This window comes from Trachurus japonicus, chromosome 8 (genome assembly GCF_045865225.1).
Source record: "Trachurus japonicus isolate A0001 chromosome 8, Traja_1.0".
NCBI lineage: Eukaryota > Metazoa > Chordata > Actinopteri > Carangiformes > Carangidae > Trachurus > Trachurus japonicus.
The window spans coordinates 22,501,636-22,515,880 of record NC_140914.1 but is presented as its reverse complement, the minus strand read 5'-3'; the positions used below and the strand labels follow the sequence as shown (position 1 = coordinate 22,515,880).

Sequence of the window (14,245 nt, the reverse complement as noted above, 5' to 3'; positions counted from 1 at the left end):
ACTAAAACCAAGTAGGTTTCTTACACTTACACAAAGGGCTACAACACAATATTTATTCAGCTTAAAGTTAAATCAGTATTTTTTATTTATGAGCATGACAGAGTCTGGACTGCGTGGACTGACAGAGCACTGCAGCACTGTTGATTGACAGGTGGCGTTTTAGAGGTGTGGTGTACATAGGGACCCTATAGGGTGAAGTTAACACAAGTTTTGTAGGTGTTTATAATGCCAAAAAACAACAACAAAAAAAACCTGTAGATCTGTAGACCTGAAGTACCCCTGAAGCTTCCAGTCTAATAAATAAAACAGGTCCATCATCATGTCTGTGTGTCTAAAAAAAGAGAGAACAGGAAGTGTCATTTGACTAAGCAGGCCAGGTCACATGCCACAATGTGACAGGTTCGAGTCTGATTCATCCAGTGATGCACATTCACTGCAGCTCAATCTTTCCACTAGTATAATTTTTTTTTACTGAAAAGAAATAATAGCACTTTGAATTTGAACACAAGGAAATATGTATACAAAACAACAACATCATTTAATAATAACAATATGTGTCACAGCATTCAGTTGTACACGATATAAGAGTAGAATAAAGTAGTTATAAGAAGATGAAATACTTTTGGATAGAAGAACAAAGAAATGTCTAATGCAGTGTGTGTCCCTGTGGGTGGAATGAGGAACATTAACAGATGATTAAAATCTGAGACTGAATTAGGCCAAAACAAAGGAAATCAATACAAACTGAGAATTATTTCTTGTAGATTATTATGTAGTGAAAAGAAGAAGGAAAAGGACTGCAGGTACTGGTGGATGATTATAAAATATAATACGATCAAACATTCATCACGTTGTTGAGGCTTGAAAATATGTCATTACACAGTGGTGGTTTGTCCTGTCTGTGCTCCTGTTACCTTCCACTGTCTGTACATATTTTAATACTTCAGAGAGTTTGAAAAGTCATGTCTATGTGTAGTAAATCTGTACAGTGTGTGAGTGACATAGATGACAGCCTGCAGGTTTAAATGTGTGTCTGTGCGTGTGTGTGTGTGTGCCCTTTGATTAAATGATGATGTGGATGTACAGTATTTTAACCAACCGTCCAAACAGAACAGTAGACATCAAAGACAGTATCAAGTTTAATAACATGTCATTAATGTGCTGTTGGACTGAGGCCAACCTTTTGGAAGGTGTGCTTAATGTCAGGTTGATTAAATACACACGCATACAGTACACACAGGCATGAGCTGCTGGTCCAGTGGAGGTGTTTATCTCTCAAGATGATTGATCTGTGTGCATTTGTTTGTAATGCATGGTGTGAGTACGCTATTATGTAAAACTTATGTCTTAAATGACAAGACAATGATACCTGCTTTACATACAAATCACAATCACATGAGAACCAGTACTATGCAAAAGGGATACAACTTATCAATATGATTTGGAATATAATTTGTTGTGCTGTTTCCATCTTGTAAAACACCAGAAACATCAACTCTTGTCTACTTTAAAGTTGAGAAATATATCTAACTTTGAAATGTGTGTCTGATTTACATAAAAAGCAACGACAATGAAAAAAAATACATATGATTAATAACACATATGTTGTAAATATGTATGTACCATTTATGTACTGTACAAACTGATAGTCAGATGTTACAAAAAAAAATTCAACTTACTGTATATGTTCAAACAAGTGATTTGTCCATAAAGATGTTTCATAGTTACTCTACTATTACCTGTCCATCTGGTCTCAAATAAAAACTGGATGAATAAGTATTAGTCAGTTGTATACAGTGGGATTAACCACTTAACCCTTAAACAGGCAACGTGCACCGGGAGATACACCCACTTTAACATCCTGTAGGGGGTGTGCTGGGAGGTTTTCACTAATGAAGTTTGCATTTATCAAAAGTCTTGTCTGGTATTAGCATCTAGATGATATGATTTGGTTCAGGCTATCTTTCATCGTTTCGTCAGCCTGATCTGAAAACATCATGGCCGCCGGTGGTGGAGAACCTGCTTCCTTCCGTGGAACTAATCATATATTAGTCATACTTATTTTCAATAAAACAACAATCTAAATTCCTAAAATGAATTAGAACAGTTGTCTAAACATTCTCATGAAGAAAAAATGTTCCAACTGTGTTTGTGGTGTTACTTAGCAGCTTTTGAAATGTATGTATCCCATGAGATACGTTGCCAGATTAGGGGTAGAAATTTGGTCAATGTTCATTATTCAAAATTTTGTTTCAAGCTGGAAGGCTTGCTAATAATTACTGCAGTATCAGATATTATCATGCACAGCTTTGCCCATTACAACAGTATAACTGTATTTTACTTAAATAAATATATTTATTTTCAAGCAGGGCATCTCGGCTAGGTCATTTTATGGGAAAAGAAAGGATGTGGTCAACTGCTGTCACAGAACCAGTCACACACAACACAACAATAAATACAGCTAAAAATAAATAATAACTGGTGGTATGTATGTAGTGAGGGGTGTAACAAATAGTCAATTCACGGTACGTTACAAAATACGACATAGGACTCACGATATGAAATAGTCACGGTATAATGTAAAGTGTGGGGGGGGACCAACTAATTAATCCAGGTGTGTCTGACCTCACAACTATGGTCAGGCACACCTGGATTAATTAGTTGGTACCTGAACCTGAACCTGAACCACAAGACCTGGTCTTTTTGTTTTTCAGTCTTTTCCTAACTATGTGCACAAAACAAGCAAGTATTTTGCCATCTTCTGCCATTCCCAGGTGCAAAATGTTAGAATAAAATGTTATTATAAGTTAATTTAAGATTAGTGCGAAATACAAACATAAAATTATGTCTCTCTAAAGGTAAATGCAAAAATATTATTTTTTAATTTCTCCCTTATGCAGACTTAAAAACATACAAAAGTTTGTTGCCTGTCTTCTCTATAAAACAGTGTTTCCACTAGGATTTTTTTATGGAGTAGCAGCAGTGGCGTGTCACTTCTTTATGAGACTGCTTTCTAATGAGATTACAAAATTGGATTGGAAAAAATGAATAAAATCAACTTTAAAAGGGCTATGTGTAATGTAAATGACCAAGGAATACAAGAATGTATAACTTATCTTCATCAAAATGAGCATTAATATGTTTATCATTTGGGCTCTTTTTATACCTTAATAGGGCAACGTATCCCGGGAGATACAACTCATAAAATCCAAAATATTGAATATATATATATTTTTAATTTTGAAATATTTTTCTTAGGGCCTAAAGAGATGAGTGATAACATTAAATTATTTTTTGCAACTTATTAGATTTACACAAAACACACGACACACACCAGAGTAGATCTTTCTAGGGATTGGTCTATTCTCTGGAATGTTGTTCATCAGGCCCATCGAAACACACACAAACACACACATACACACACTCACTGTACACATCATGTAGCTACAGGGAACAGGCAACACCCCACCATTAAACACACCTTTAAGTCACTGCTGTAGATCAGCTCAGACCAGGCATCACAATATCTGATAATGAGATTGTTTTCATTCTCCTTGCTTTAGACACATGGGTCAAACATTCGGAAACTTGGGGCGGTACATGGTGCCCCAAGTTTCTGCGTGGCGCAGTGGTTAAGGCGGCCGCCCCATCTACAGTCCTCGATGCAGGTGTCCCCGGTTTGAATCCCGCTTCGGGCAAACCTTTCCTGCATGTCATTCCCCCTCTCTCTGCCTCCCCCTTTCCTGTCTATCTATACTGTGTGTTATCAAATAAAGGCAAAAAGGCCCCAAAAAAAATACTTTAACCATTTGGAAACTTTCAGCATCCATCAATCCATCTACCCATCCATCCATCCGTCCATCCGTCCATCCGTCCGTCCGTCCATCCATCCATCAATCCAGATCCATCCATCCATCCGTCCATCCGTCCATCCGTCCGTCCGTCCATCCATCCATCCATCCATCAATCCAGATCCATCCATCCATCCATCCATCCATCCATCCATCCATCCATCCATCCATCCATCCATCCATCCATCCATCCATCCATCCATCCATCCATCAATCCAGATCCATCCGCCCATCCATCAATTTAGCAAGCGTGGCCTTTTAAAAATCCTCCTGCATTTTATGGTCAAATTGCTTGCACTTTATATTTCAGTGTTTGTTTTGTTATTGTTGTCTATTTGTCTTATTTATTATGACGTGTGCTGTTGCCTTTCTTGGCAAGGTCACCCTTGAGAAAGAGGTCTTGATCTCAATGGGTCTTTTATCTGGATAAATAAAGGTTAAATAAAAAAATTAAAATTGTGTTTCAGGTTGGGACATCTCCATTGATTCAAATCCCTACACAGTTTTTTCCAGCTGCCCCTACAGTACCTGTAAGGTGTGGTTAGGCACGGCAATCAACCCCAGTGACCAGCAGTAGAAAAATGTGGTTGAACTGGCCGTCTCGCCACTGAGAGAATGCAGACGCAGACCTTCACTAACATGTTCAGAGTGGAAATTTGATGCCAACATAACAAAAGGGAACACAGGCAGGATATTGTCAATAAAATAAAATGTGCCATGTTCAAAAGGACAAAGAGACAGAAAAGCATCATCAGGCTGAATCTCTCAACACCATCAGCACCAACTCCAAGCTACCAGACTATCAAACAACCAAATTAGTAGATTTTAATGTATCATTTTTACTGTGTGTGTTTGCAGCACCGGTCTTAAAGGAATAGTTTTAGGACATTAAGGAACTGCACTTTTTTCTGGTAAAGAGTTGACCTAGATTTTAGAGATTAATGGTAGTGTTACCTGTCACGTCTGTGCAATTATAGCTAAGTATGACGGAAGAAGATGAGAAGATGAGAAACCAAAGGAAACCATTACATCTGATATGTTTGGCGTGAAAACATGAGCGTGCCTATGTTCCCACAGCCCTATGTTCCCTCAGCCCTATGTTCCCTCTGGATTCTCTCTACCTATCTGGACTCTGTCTATCTGGCCTGTCTAGCCTCTACCGGGTCTTTTTACTAAACTTAACCAACTCCTTTCTTCATTGCCTAAACCCAACCAATGGTGGGACCAAAGGGCTGAGGGAACATAGGGCCTAATTTTCAGTGACAACAAAAGTTAGAAATGAGGGAACATAGGGCTGAGGGAACATAGGGCTGTGGGAACATAGGAATGACCCCGAAAAGATGACAAGAGACCAGTTACGCAGCGCAGAAACTGAAAAAAAATAATTGTCTTCCTTTTCTTTCTTTTATTATACACAACCAACAAGATGTAGGCCTAAGTGATTGTAACTGAATTTTGTGTTGATCAGCAGATTCACTTTAACATGAAGCTAGTTAGCTAGCTAGCTGCATTTGTCCTATGCAGGATTCTTACCTTAACTATTTTTACGGTAGGCCTAATTGTGATGACTTGTTACTTGTTACAGGGAGAATGGAGGCTTTCTGCCTTCCACCTATAGCGTTTCTTGGCTGAAAACCAACTTGCTGCCGTGGTGTCACAGCTCTCGTCTCTGCGGCACCGCAACACAAACGCTCCCTGTAACCCGTAATCTCTTGTTTATGACAGATAAGATTACACAAATATACAGCCTACACGTCATGACGCGTCTACGATAAAGAACATTAGGGGAGAGTGGGGTAAAGTGAGACACTTTTTACATTTGCTCCCCTCTAAGCGAGCTAAAATGATTTATCAGTAAAATTTACACATTTCCCATTAATTCAGGACGTTGCCTAGCAATGGAAGTGATCAGAATGTATTTAGGACGAAGGGCAGTGAAAATATGATTGTTTTAAAAAAAGTGGTCTTGTGTCTCACTTTACCCCAGCTCAGGGGTAAACTGAGACAAACCAGAAAAATCAATGGGGTAAACTGATCCACTTACTTTTTCCACTCTGAAACTACCATAACAACACATGCAACACAGTTAGAATCCTGACAGCTAGCTTGACAACCACACTTCCCAAAACTAATGACGGACTAGTAACAGAATCATGGAGATTGGTCAATTAAGCACTTTTGTTTTCTCAACACAAAGTGACTCAAGACCAAAATCAAATACAACACAAAATGTTTTAATTAACATTCAAATGACAGATAGAACCAGTTAGATAGTCTGGGGGTCAGATTGTAGGCCCCGACAATCGTGACCATTTTGATCAAAAGTCCTCTTGTGTGTGGAGGGAGCCGACAAAGTGGAATGTGACTCAAATTGAGTTAATTAACCAATGAATAAGCGAGCTGACTGAGAGCACCTAGCATAACAAAGCAGTGTGGCTACAGATCATTGATCACGCAAGATTTCTGGCTTGGGCGGCGAGATTCTAGTGTAAATCTTTGTGTGTGGTGTGCTCACATGTCTCACTCATGGATTTATTATAATACATCCATGGTCTCACTTTACCCCGCAGCATTTGTCTCACTTTACCCCAACACCCCCATTTTAGAAAAAACAACCTCTCTTAGAAATTCAGGCTAATTTTCAGCCAGCATCATCACATGGTTGTATGTGTTGGTAGTTCATCATCATGTATCATATAAGTTTTTCTACCTGAATCAATTTGCTTTGGCACAACAGTCGATTAAGTTGACACCAAGAAAATTTACTTTTACATGCAAAAATAACATTTTTGTGAAAAAAACATGCTTTCCACAGCATCATGAGGTCCTCTTCTTCATGACCATGGGGAAATGGAAGGGGCTTGAAAACATAATGGTCAGATGACCAAAAATGTGTTCCGTTTTCTAGATATAGGGGGTGTCTCACATTACCCGGTGTCTCACATTGCCCCACTCTCCCCTATCCATCGCTCTATTGCTTGCTTTCTCATCAACTTCATTGAAAACAAATGCACGTGGCCAGGAGGAGGGTTAGCAAAGCAGCGGAAGAGCGACCGGACTTGCATAGTTCCCTTTAAATTAATATGAATTTGCATTAATGAACAACATGAATCTCTGCACTGCAAGCACTTAAATGTCCCAATTTACACAGCTAGCAGCAATCTTCACAGTTATCATTTAAAGTTACATTAAAATTTTACCACAGTGTAGCCTAGCAATTCATAAGAAGAAGGGAGAATTGATGTGGCCTCGTTAGTAGATAGGTCATTGTCATGGTTTTTCTTATTATGTCTTGTTTATTTATGTTATGATTCAACAATCAGTAATTAGTTTCAAAGGCTAATGTAGGCCTATCCAAATTTTACCCATTGTACAAATAGGTGAGTTTCTTTCATTGGGTCATTGGGAGTCTTAAATGCCCTGACTTCTTTGGCAGCTCATTTGTGCAGGTATGATAAACATTCATTGTAGCTGCACTGAATTCTTGTCATATTTTGTTGATTTTGTCCATATCCTCCCAGCGGCACTATCCCAGAAAAAAAATATGCTTCAAGTTAGACACACACTCCCTTGATTATTTTCAACACAATAGAGATATTAAAAAAGAAAAAGAAAAGGAGGAGAACAGTATTTGGACATAACACCTAAACCACAGAGTGAGTCACTGCTGCTGAATTTTCACGTCTTTGTTGGTAAGAGAGGCGTTGGGGGCGTGTCTGTCCAGGGAGAGGCTTGTAGAGCTACAGGTGTGACAGCTGAATATCTCTGCTACAATCTGTCTGGACTCTCCATCAGCAGCATCAACCACATATCTCAACACACAGCGCAACACCTGCTCCAGGTAAGATATGAACATGTGTATGTAGAGAGGATTTGATTTAATCACCACAGGAGTTGAGACTTATATGGGTTTGTAAGAAATTATGTAAAAGTGCAGGTGTAACATAATCTGGTTGGTTATAAGAGGGTGGAGATGATTTGAACTTGTAACAGAAAAACTGAAAATGAAAAGGGACCAAGGAAGGTATAAAAGGGGAGAAAAGTAGAAATAAAGGAAAACAGTCATCGTGTAGTAGACTACATTTAGTTCCTCATTGTGACATAATTTCTTTTTCCTGCTCGATGGTGATGACAGACACATCAGGTTTTAGGCTCCAGTTCAGGCTGGAGGAAACCTTCAGTTTGGTGTTTTTAAAAACTCATATTTCCCATAGTTCATAGTAGTTTGTGAAATGTCTGTTTTTGTTTTCTATACATTTATATATGGGTTTGTGAATGTACACTATGTATACAGCCATGGGTGTTGCCCTGGGTGCACGCTGCTGTGATAATAGTTCTGCTCTTATTATGAGTTTGAGTTCATCTGGGTTTGGGGGGTTAATGTTATTCAGCTGAACTTCTCCCAACCTTCAGGCTATTTAAGGACTGAGCTGTATTTCAGACCGTTTCTGAGAGTGTGTTTGTCGCTTGGTCTGTTGCTTGAATTTTAAAAGCTTCTTTGTTCAAACCACAAATTAGTAATCTAATCTAAGGTTTCGCTGCACATGGGTGGGTGTTGTAATGCAATTTTAAATTTCACGTGTCCCTGGTTTTCATCTTGGTGGCAGCCATAGAGTAAGTAATGTTAGCGCTAAGAGTAGATGTAATAATAATTGCACCTATCTTGGCTGTAGCAGTGCTTCAGTATTGTGTCAATGGAGGAAACAGCAAGGTTCAACTTTAGAAAGAAAGTTGTAGTTGTATGAGTGTGTCCTATCTCACTGTGTCAGTATGTCACAACAGGTCAAGTACTGCTTATCAGAGGACAACATTTTTTCTTTTCATTTTGTCCTTTTTTATTTATGTATTTGCCTTTAAATGTCTATGTAACACTTATAAAAAAAAACTATATGAGAGCAGCACAAGTAAAAAAGACAACGCTGTAACTTTTATATTGATTTAATAACCTGAGGTAACCCTTATTTACATTACATGATGTTGCAGTTGAAATGTATTCACATTATAAAGCAAATGTGCTGTAAATGTTCTGGGGAAGCTTTTTTCTTACTGTTGGATGTGAGTCAGTGTGATGAATGAGCGTGGTTGGGAGATGTGTCAGGAGATTTTAAGTGTTTAATTGTATAATTTCTGCTTTATTTGCCAATAAATGCTATACCTTCACTTTCATGTAGTACTTTAAGAGTCAGTACAGATTTGCATACAGCAGGGCGACGCACATGGCTCAGCCGTGTCTTTTGGTGTTGATGGAAAATTAGCCTAGTTGGCATCAGAAGGAGCAGGTCTCACCAAACTTACTTAACATAGCAACAGTTGAATCACAGCTGAAGCATTTCAATTGGACACCAACCAAATGTCTCTCTGGTGAGTGTCCAGATTGTTTCAATGAGTCTCACCCATGTCTTCTCCCATGAAGCCACACCCAGGCACCTGCCACTGAGTGCTGTCTGAACTGAGGTCATGTCCCTCAGTCCTCTTACATAGAACACATTGTTCTAGCATCAAACTTTCCCCCAGTGGCTTTTATAAGTATTTCTGATATGTGGTTGATGACTTATTCGGGAAGCTGCCCCCAGTCACTGAAGAAATATCAGCAGAGAGGTCTTTTTCATGGCGATTGAAACAATAGATAGTTTCTTTTTAAAATATTTTTGGCTTTATTTGATGGCATAGCTGAGAGAGACAGGTAGAGAGACGGGGAATGACATGCAGTAAAGGGCTGCCCAATGCGGGATTCAAACCAGGGCCGCGTGCAGCGAGGACTATAGCCTTTGCATATGGGTCACCTGCTCAACCCACTGCGCCACACGGTTCCCCAAAATATTCTGTTTCAAATAATCTGTTCTCAAGATCAGATTGAAATAAACAATTTCAAACGATCCAGATTATGTAACAACAGAATCGACGGTTTTTCTTGACACACCTGAACCCAACACACCCAGTGTTACCCACAGCAGCAGCTTCAGAGCCAGTTGCTCTCCTATACCCTGTCAGTCCACTTTTATGTAACTGTTTGTGAGCGCTACCAGGAATCAACCTCAAAACAAATTAAAATGTTGAAGCAGTGTCATTTTAAGATAGGAACTTTCTCTTGAGTGAAAGGTGTCAGTCACACCACATGATGTCATGGGTTTTTATCCAACGTGGCAGATTACACTCGTCTGTTGAGTGAGGCAGCAGTTTAGCCTGAGTGAGTTCGTCATCAGTGGGTTTGGTCAACACACCCTCAGTTTCTGAGAAACCGTGAAAGCATGCAGCTCGGCAGCATTCCTGCACCAACATATAGGTGTACAGACCTTGTGTGTGTAGTGTTGGAGTGACAGAGACAGAGAGATAATGAGGAGGTAGTCTGTCATCTCCTGCATTCCAAACTGTGATGATAACTGACCAATTATGCTCACACCTCTGTGCTTGTAATTAAAGGTGGGGGGATGTGCATCTGTCTGTGTGTAAAAGGTGCTTTTCAGTGTGTTTGAGGAGGTGGGACAAACTGAGCTGAGATGCATTTTCAGACAGGATGTTACATGACGGTCAAGCCGGTTTGTGTTCTGTGTCGTATTTTATATTCTGAGAAATACAGAAAGAATGAATGATTACTCATGCCAAGGTGTGTTTTTGTTTCTGTATGAACAGAGAGAGATAAAAGAAAGAGACAAAAATAGAGAGAGGGAACAGTGGAGCGGCAGAGTCACATGTCTCTTTTAGCCGAGGTTTTTCCAGTATGGGATCAGCCATTTAACTGCTCCAGTGACTTTTGTTTTTCAGGCGGCCTGAAAACCAGGCGAGAGCAGCTAAACAAAACCTGTTCTGTCAGAAGCGCAGCCTGTTACAGTGTAAAGTCACTGATCTGTTGGTATCGGAGCAGTTTATACACGGTGACACGCGTCAGGATATGAGACCATCAAAACACATGAAACACTTTACAATAAGGGTCCCTTAATTAACATTAGTTAGTACATTATTAAGCATTAATATATAAACTAATGTGTTAATTAATGCTGAGTAATGCATACATAATGATAACTAATTACATTATTCAACTTTTATTATTACTTAATTTATTAACTAACTTTGAGTAGTAAACATCAATTAACTGCTTACTTATAGGCTACATTGATTAATATGTTTCCTAATCCTAAGTAATACATAATAATGATTGTTAATATATCTGTAAACAGTTAATTAATGCTTAATAATGTACTAACTAATGTTAATTAAGGGACCCTTATTGTAAAGTGTCACTGTATTCCCTGTTGTACTTTTGACTTGTATTGATTCATACTTTAGACAGTGTTTGGTTGTGTGTAGCTCAGTCTGGTGTCTCTTATTGTGTTTAAATGAGGCTTCGTCCCACTTAAAGAGAAGAGCAATGACAGCGATCAGTGACAGGAAAAACCTTCAGTCTTTCACACATCCTGTTTGATCTTTTATTATTATTATTTATTTGTTGTCCAAGGAAATAGCTTTTTGGGGAGAGGTCGGTTTGTTACTTTAGGTTTCAATGCAAGGTTTCAATGAAATTAAACGTTTTGCTAAATTTTCTGATCATTATTAACAGAGTCAGGAGATGCACAAAGAAAATATTTATTGTTTTTTAAGTTACTTGCCATTTCTCATGTCCTAATATTAGAGCTCTATTTAGATAAGTTATACCTAACATTGCCCTCTATTATATGTATTTTTATATATCTTTTACAGTCGGCTGGTAATATAATCAGTTTTACAAGAAATGTTGGAGTTAATTTATCCGAGGTGTTGTGTGTGTTGTGATGGGTGAGGATTGGAAAGCTGAAGTTTAGAGAGGTTTCGTTGTTTATTGAAGGAAAAGGAATTTCCTGGTGATAATCTTAATACTGTAAATAAAACAAATAAATCCATGAGAACGACTGGGGCCAAAAGACAGAGAGAGAGAGAGAGAGAGAGAGAGAGAGAGAGAGAGAGAGAGAGAGAGAGAAAGGTTTGGTGAGTGACCACACCTGAAACATGCCAGCCATCACACTCCAGACAGAGTCACACCCACAGAGTTCCCTCAGGGTGTGGATGATGAGAAGAATCCACACAACGCAATTAACTGTATATACCCCAGGCTGACAAGCGCCTCAGACTGAAATACCTCTGGGCTAAAAGTTTGTAAAGAAGGCTCGACAGACGTCTCCATCAGAGGAGATGGAGGTCCTTCAGCCATCAGAGTGTCTCCATCTAGTGTTAATAAGTAGACGAACATCAGACGTGTCAGAGGCAGAGAGGAGATGGGAAACTTCCTAGATCCTCAGCAGGTCCCATATAGGACAGTAATGTATTTTAACACCAATCATAATAATAATTTTCCTTCTCTTCTGCTGTCTCTTAGGCACAATGAGTTCAGATGGAAGACAAGAGGTCCCGCCCTACACCGTGCAGGGTAAGTCCAAAACACGCACATACACATAATATATTATCCAGTTGGACAACTTGTGCCAAAAGGCAAATTAAATCACCTGCAGTTATCATTAAATCCATCGGCCTCCTGAGCTCTAACACTAAACCTTAATGGAGTACCTATAAGCAAAGTGCCATCAACACACACAGGCACTGGAGCACTTAACACTTGTCTTTAGTATTTTTATTCATCTTGATGTCACTGTGGTGTTGTGTTCATCTGTCAGTGTAGATGCATAATGATGTTTTTACATATTTTAAGGATTTTATTATGTGAAATAGTTGAGCTTTGTGTTGTGATGTTTTATCATATACACGACAACTCATCTTGATCTTGCTGTGTGATTCCTCCCTTCATCTGTATGATGTTTAACCTCTCTTCCTCTGACCCAGTAGCAGCTCCGGGCGACGGAGTGAAGGTTTACCACGTGCACACTCCTTTCACTCCTCCTCCACAAGAGACCCCAGGTAAGTGATGGTGGTGAAAATATATTTATATTTATATCCTGGCACAGTCATGTTCACATTGTTGTATTAAGTTTCCCCTCTCCCTTCCACCAGTGTACACGAGTGGAGGAGGGAACCTCAACGCCGGCCTCGGCACCGGAGATGGCCAAAGAAAGTTTGTGAGCTACGACACGTCGCTGGGACGAGATCCAGGCATGACGACCTGCACCTCCTGCCAGCAGCAAGTCATGACCAACGTCAGCTACAAAGCAGGGACGTATGCCTGGTTGATGTGTCTACTCTTCATCTGCTGTGGGTGAGTGTGTGGTAGACGGAGGACACACTGGCCAAGTACAAATAACCAACACATGCCCCCATTAATAAGAAAACACATAGTGAGGGAGCTATAGGCTACCGTATGTGTGCATATTCAGTACAGACCCAACACAAGGCCATCAGTGAATGGTGAAATTGTACTTTAGTATTTTTGGCTACTTTGAGTGTCTTTTCAAAGTCTACAACATGGAGTTATATGTGGAATAATATACAGCGAGAGTGGGCAAAATCAACAGAGCTAAACAATAGTGGTGTGAATCATTATGACATAATGGAAAAAATCAGGGGTCAGCACTAGTAATTCAGTCTTTTATTGAGGCACAGCAGTATCAAGATGAACGCGTTAAAAGAGCTGAAACGCATCCGTTTTGTGAGTGCTGTTTGTGAGTGCTGACACAATTCCGATTTTTTCCATTTTGTGAATTTTGGGTCGGCACCCGATGTATTTTCAGACTGTGAGTCGAGCACGCCAGTTTCTTTTGTTTTGTGAATCGTTATGACATGATGGTAAATTGTATAAAACAACCTCTATAGTGCAGAGAATAAATATGTTGTCATTTATCAAATAGAATCAGGATCAGCATCATAGAAAGGTAATCATAATAATAATAATAAAACATTTAAATACATTTTTAACTTTTACATTTAATTCCATTTATCATTTATGAGATTTATTGTAAAGACAAAAACAAACATGTGTTTTGGCTCTGCACCGTTCCTTTGTTGGTTTGATTCAGGCATTCATATTTAGTTCTATTACTTGGCATCCTGCAATAAGGTGAAAATACTGTGTTGTGCTTTAGCAACAAGCCTTTTCAAAATGTACGTACCTTTCCCCTCCTCACAAAAGTAATTTTTGTACAGTCCCTAAAAAGTGACTGAAGAAAAAAATGAAGAAAACGGATAAAAGACCAAAGCTAACTGAGGAAAACAGCACTCAACACTAACTGTGCATGTGTGTGTGTGTGTGTGTTTGTATGTGTGTTGCAGACTAGTCCTGTGCTGCTGCCTGATTCCCTTTTTCCTGAAAAACTTCAAGGACGCGTACCACACGTGCCCCCGCTGCAACAGAGTGCTGCACGTGGAGAAGAAGCAGTGCTGTAAATGATGAGCATGAAGGCAGAAATGGACCCAGAGAAATAAGAAGAAATAACACCCTATTACCTTTATCTGTGTTTGGGTTATTTGGTAAAGAA

At 39.3% G+C, this 14,245-nt stretch overlaps 1 protein-coding gene across 2 annotated transcripts; it reads left to right on the top strand.

Moving 5' to 3' along the window:
* The first annotated feature begins 12,190 nt into the window (after window positions 1–12,190).
* On the top strand, window positions 12,191–14,245 carry litafd (LITAF domain containing). Of its 2 annotated transcripts, none has more exons than XM_085785435.1 (4): window positions 12,191–12,249; window positions 12,663–12,734; window positions 12,828–13,029; window positions 14,040–14,245. In XM_085785435.1, the coding sequence occupies exons 1-4, from the start codon at window positions 12,204–12,206 to the stop codon at window positions 14,155–14,157; spliced, it is 438 nt and encodes a 145-aa protein (XP_085641561.1). In that variant the 5' UTR covers window positions 12,191–12,203; the 3' UTR covers window positions 14,158–14,245. The 2 variants fall into 2 exon arrangements, with proteins under 2 accessions (XP_085641561.1, XP_085641560.1); XM_085785434.1 differs by having other exon boundaries at window positions 12,204–12,249; window positions 12,660–12,734.

Coding starts and splice junctions, on each gene's coding strand:
- litafd (XM_085785434.1), top strand. CDS start 12,204: ATGAGTTCAGATGGAAGACAAGAGGTCCCGCCCTACACCGTGCAGG. Junction 12,250..12,659: donor CCCGCCCTACACCGTGCAGG/GTAAGTCCAAAA, acceptor CCTCTGACCCAG/TAGCAGCTCCGGGCGACGGA. Junction 13,030..14,039: donor CTACTCTTCATCTGCTGTGG/GTGAGTGTGTGG, acceptor TGTGTGTTGCAG/ACTAGTCCTGTGCTGCTGCC.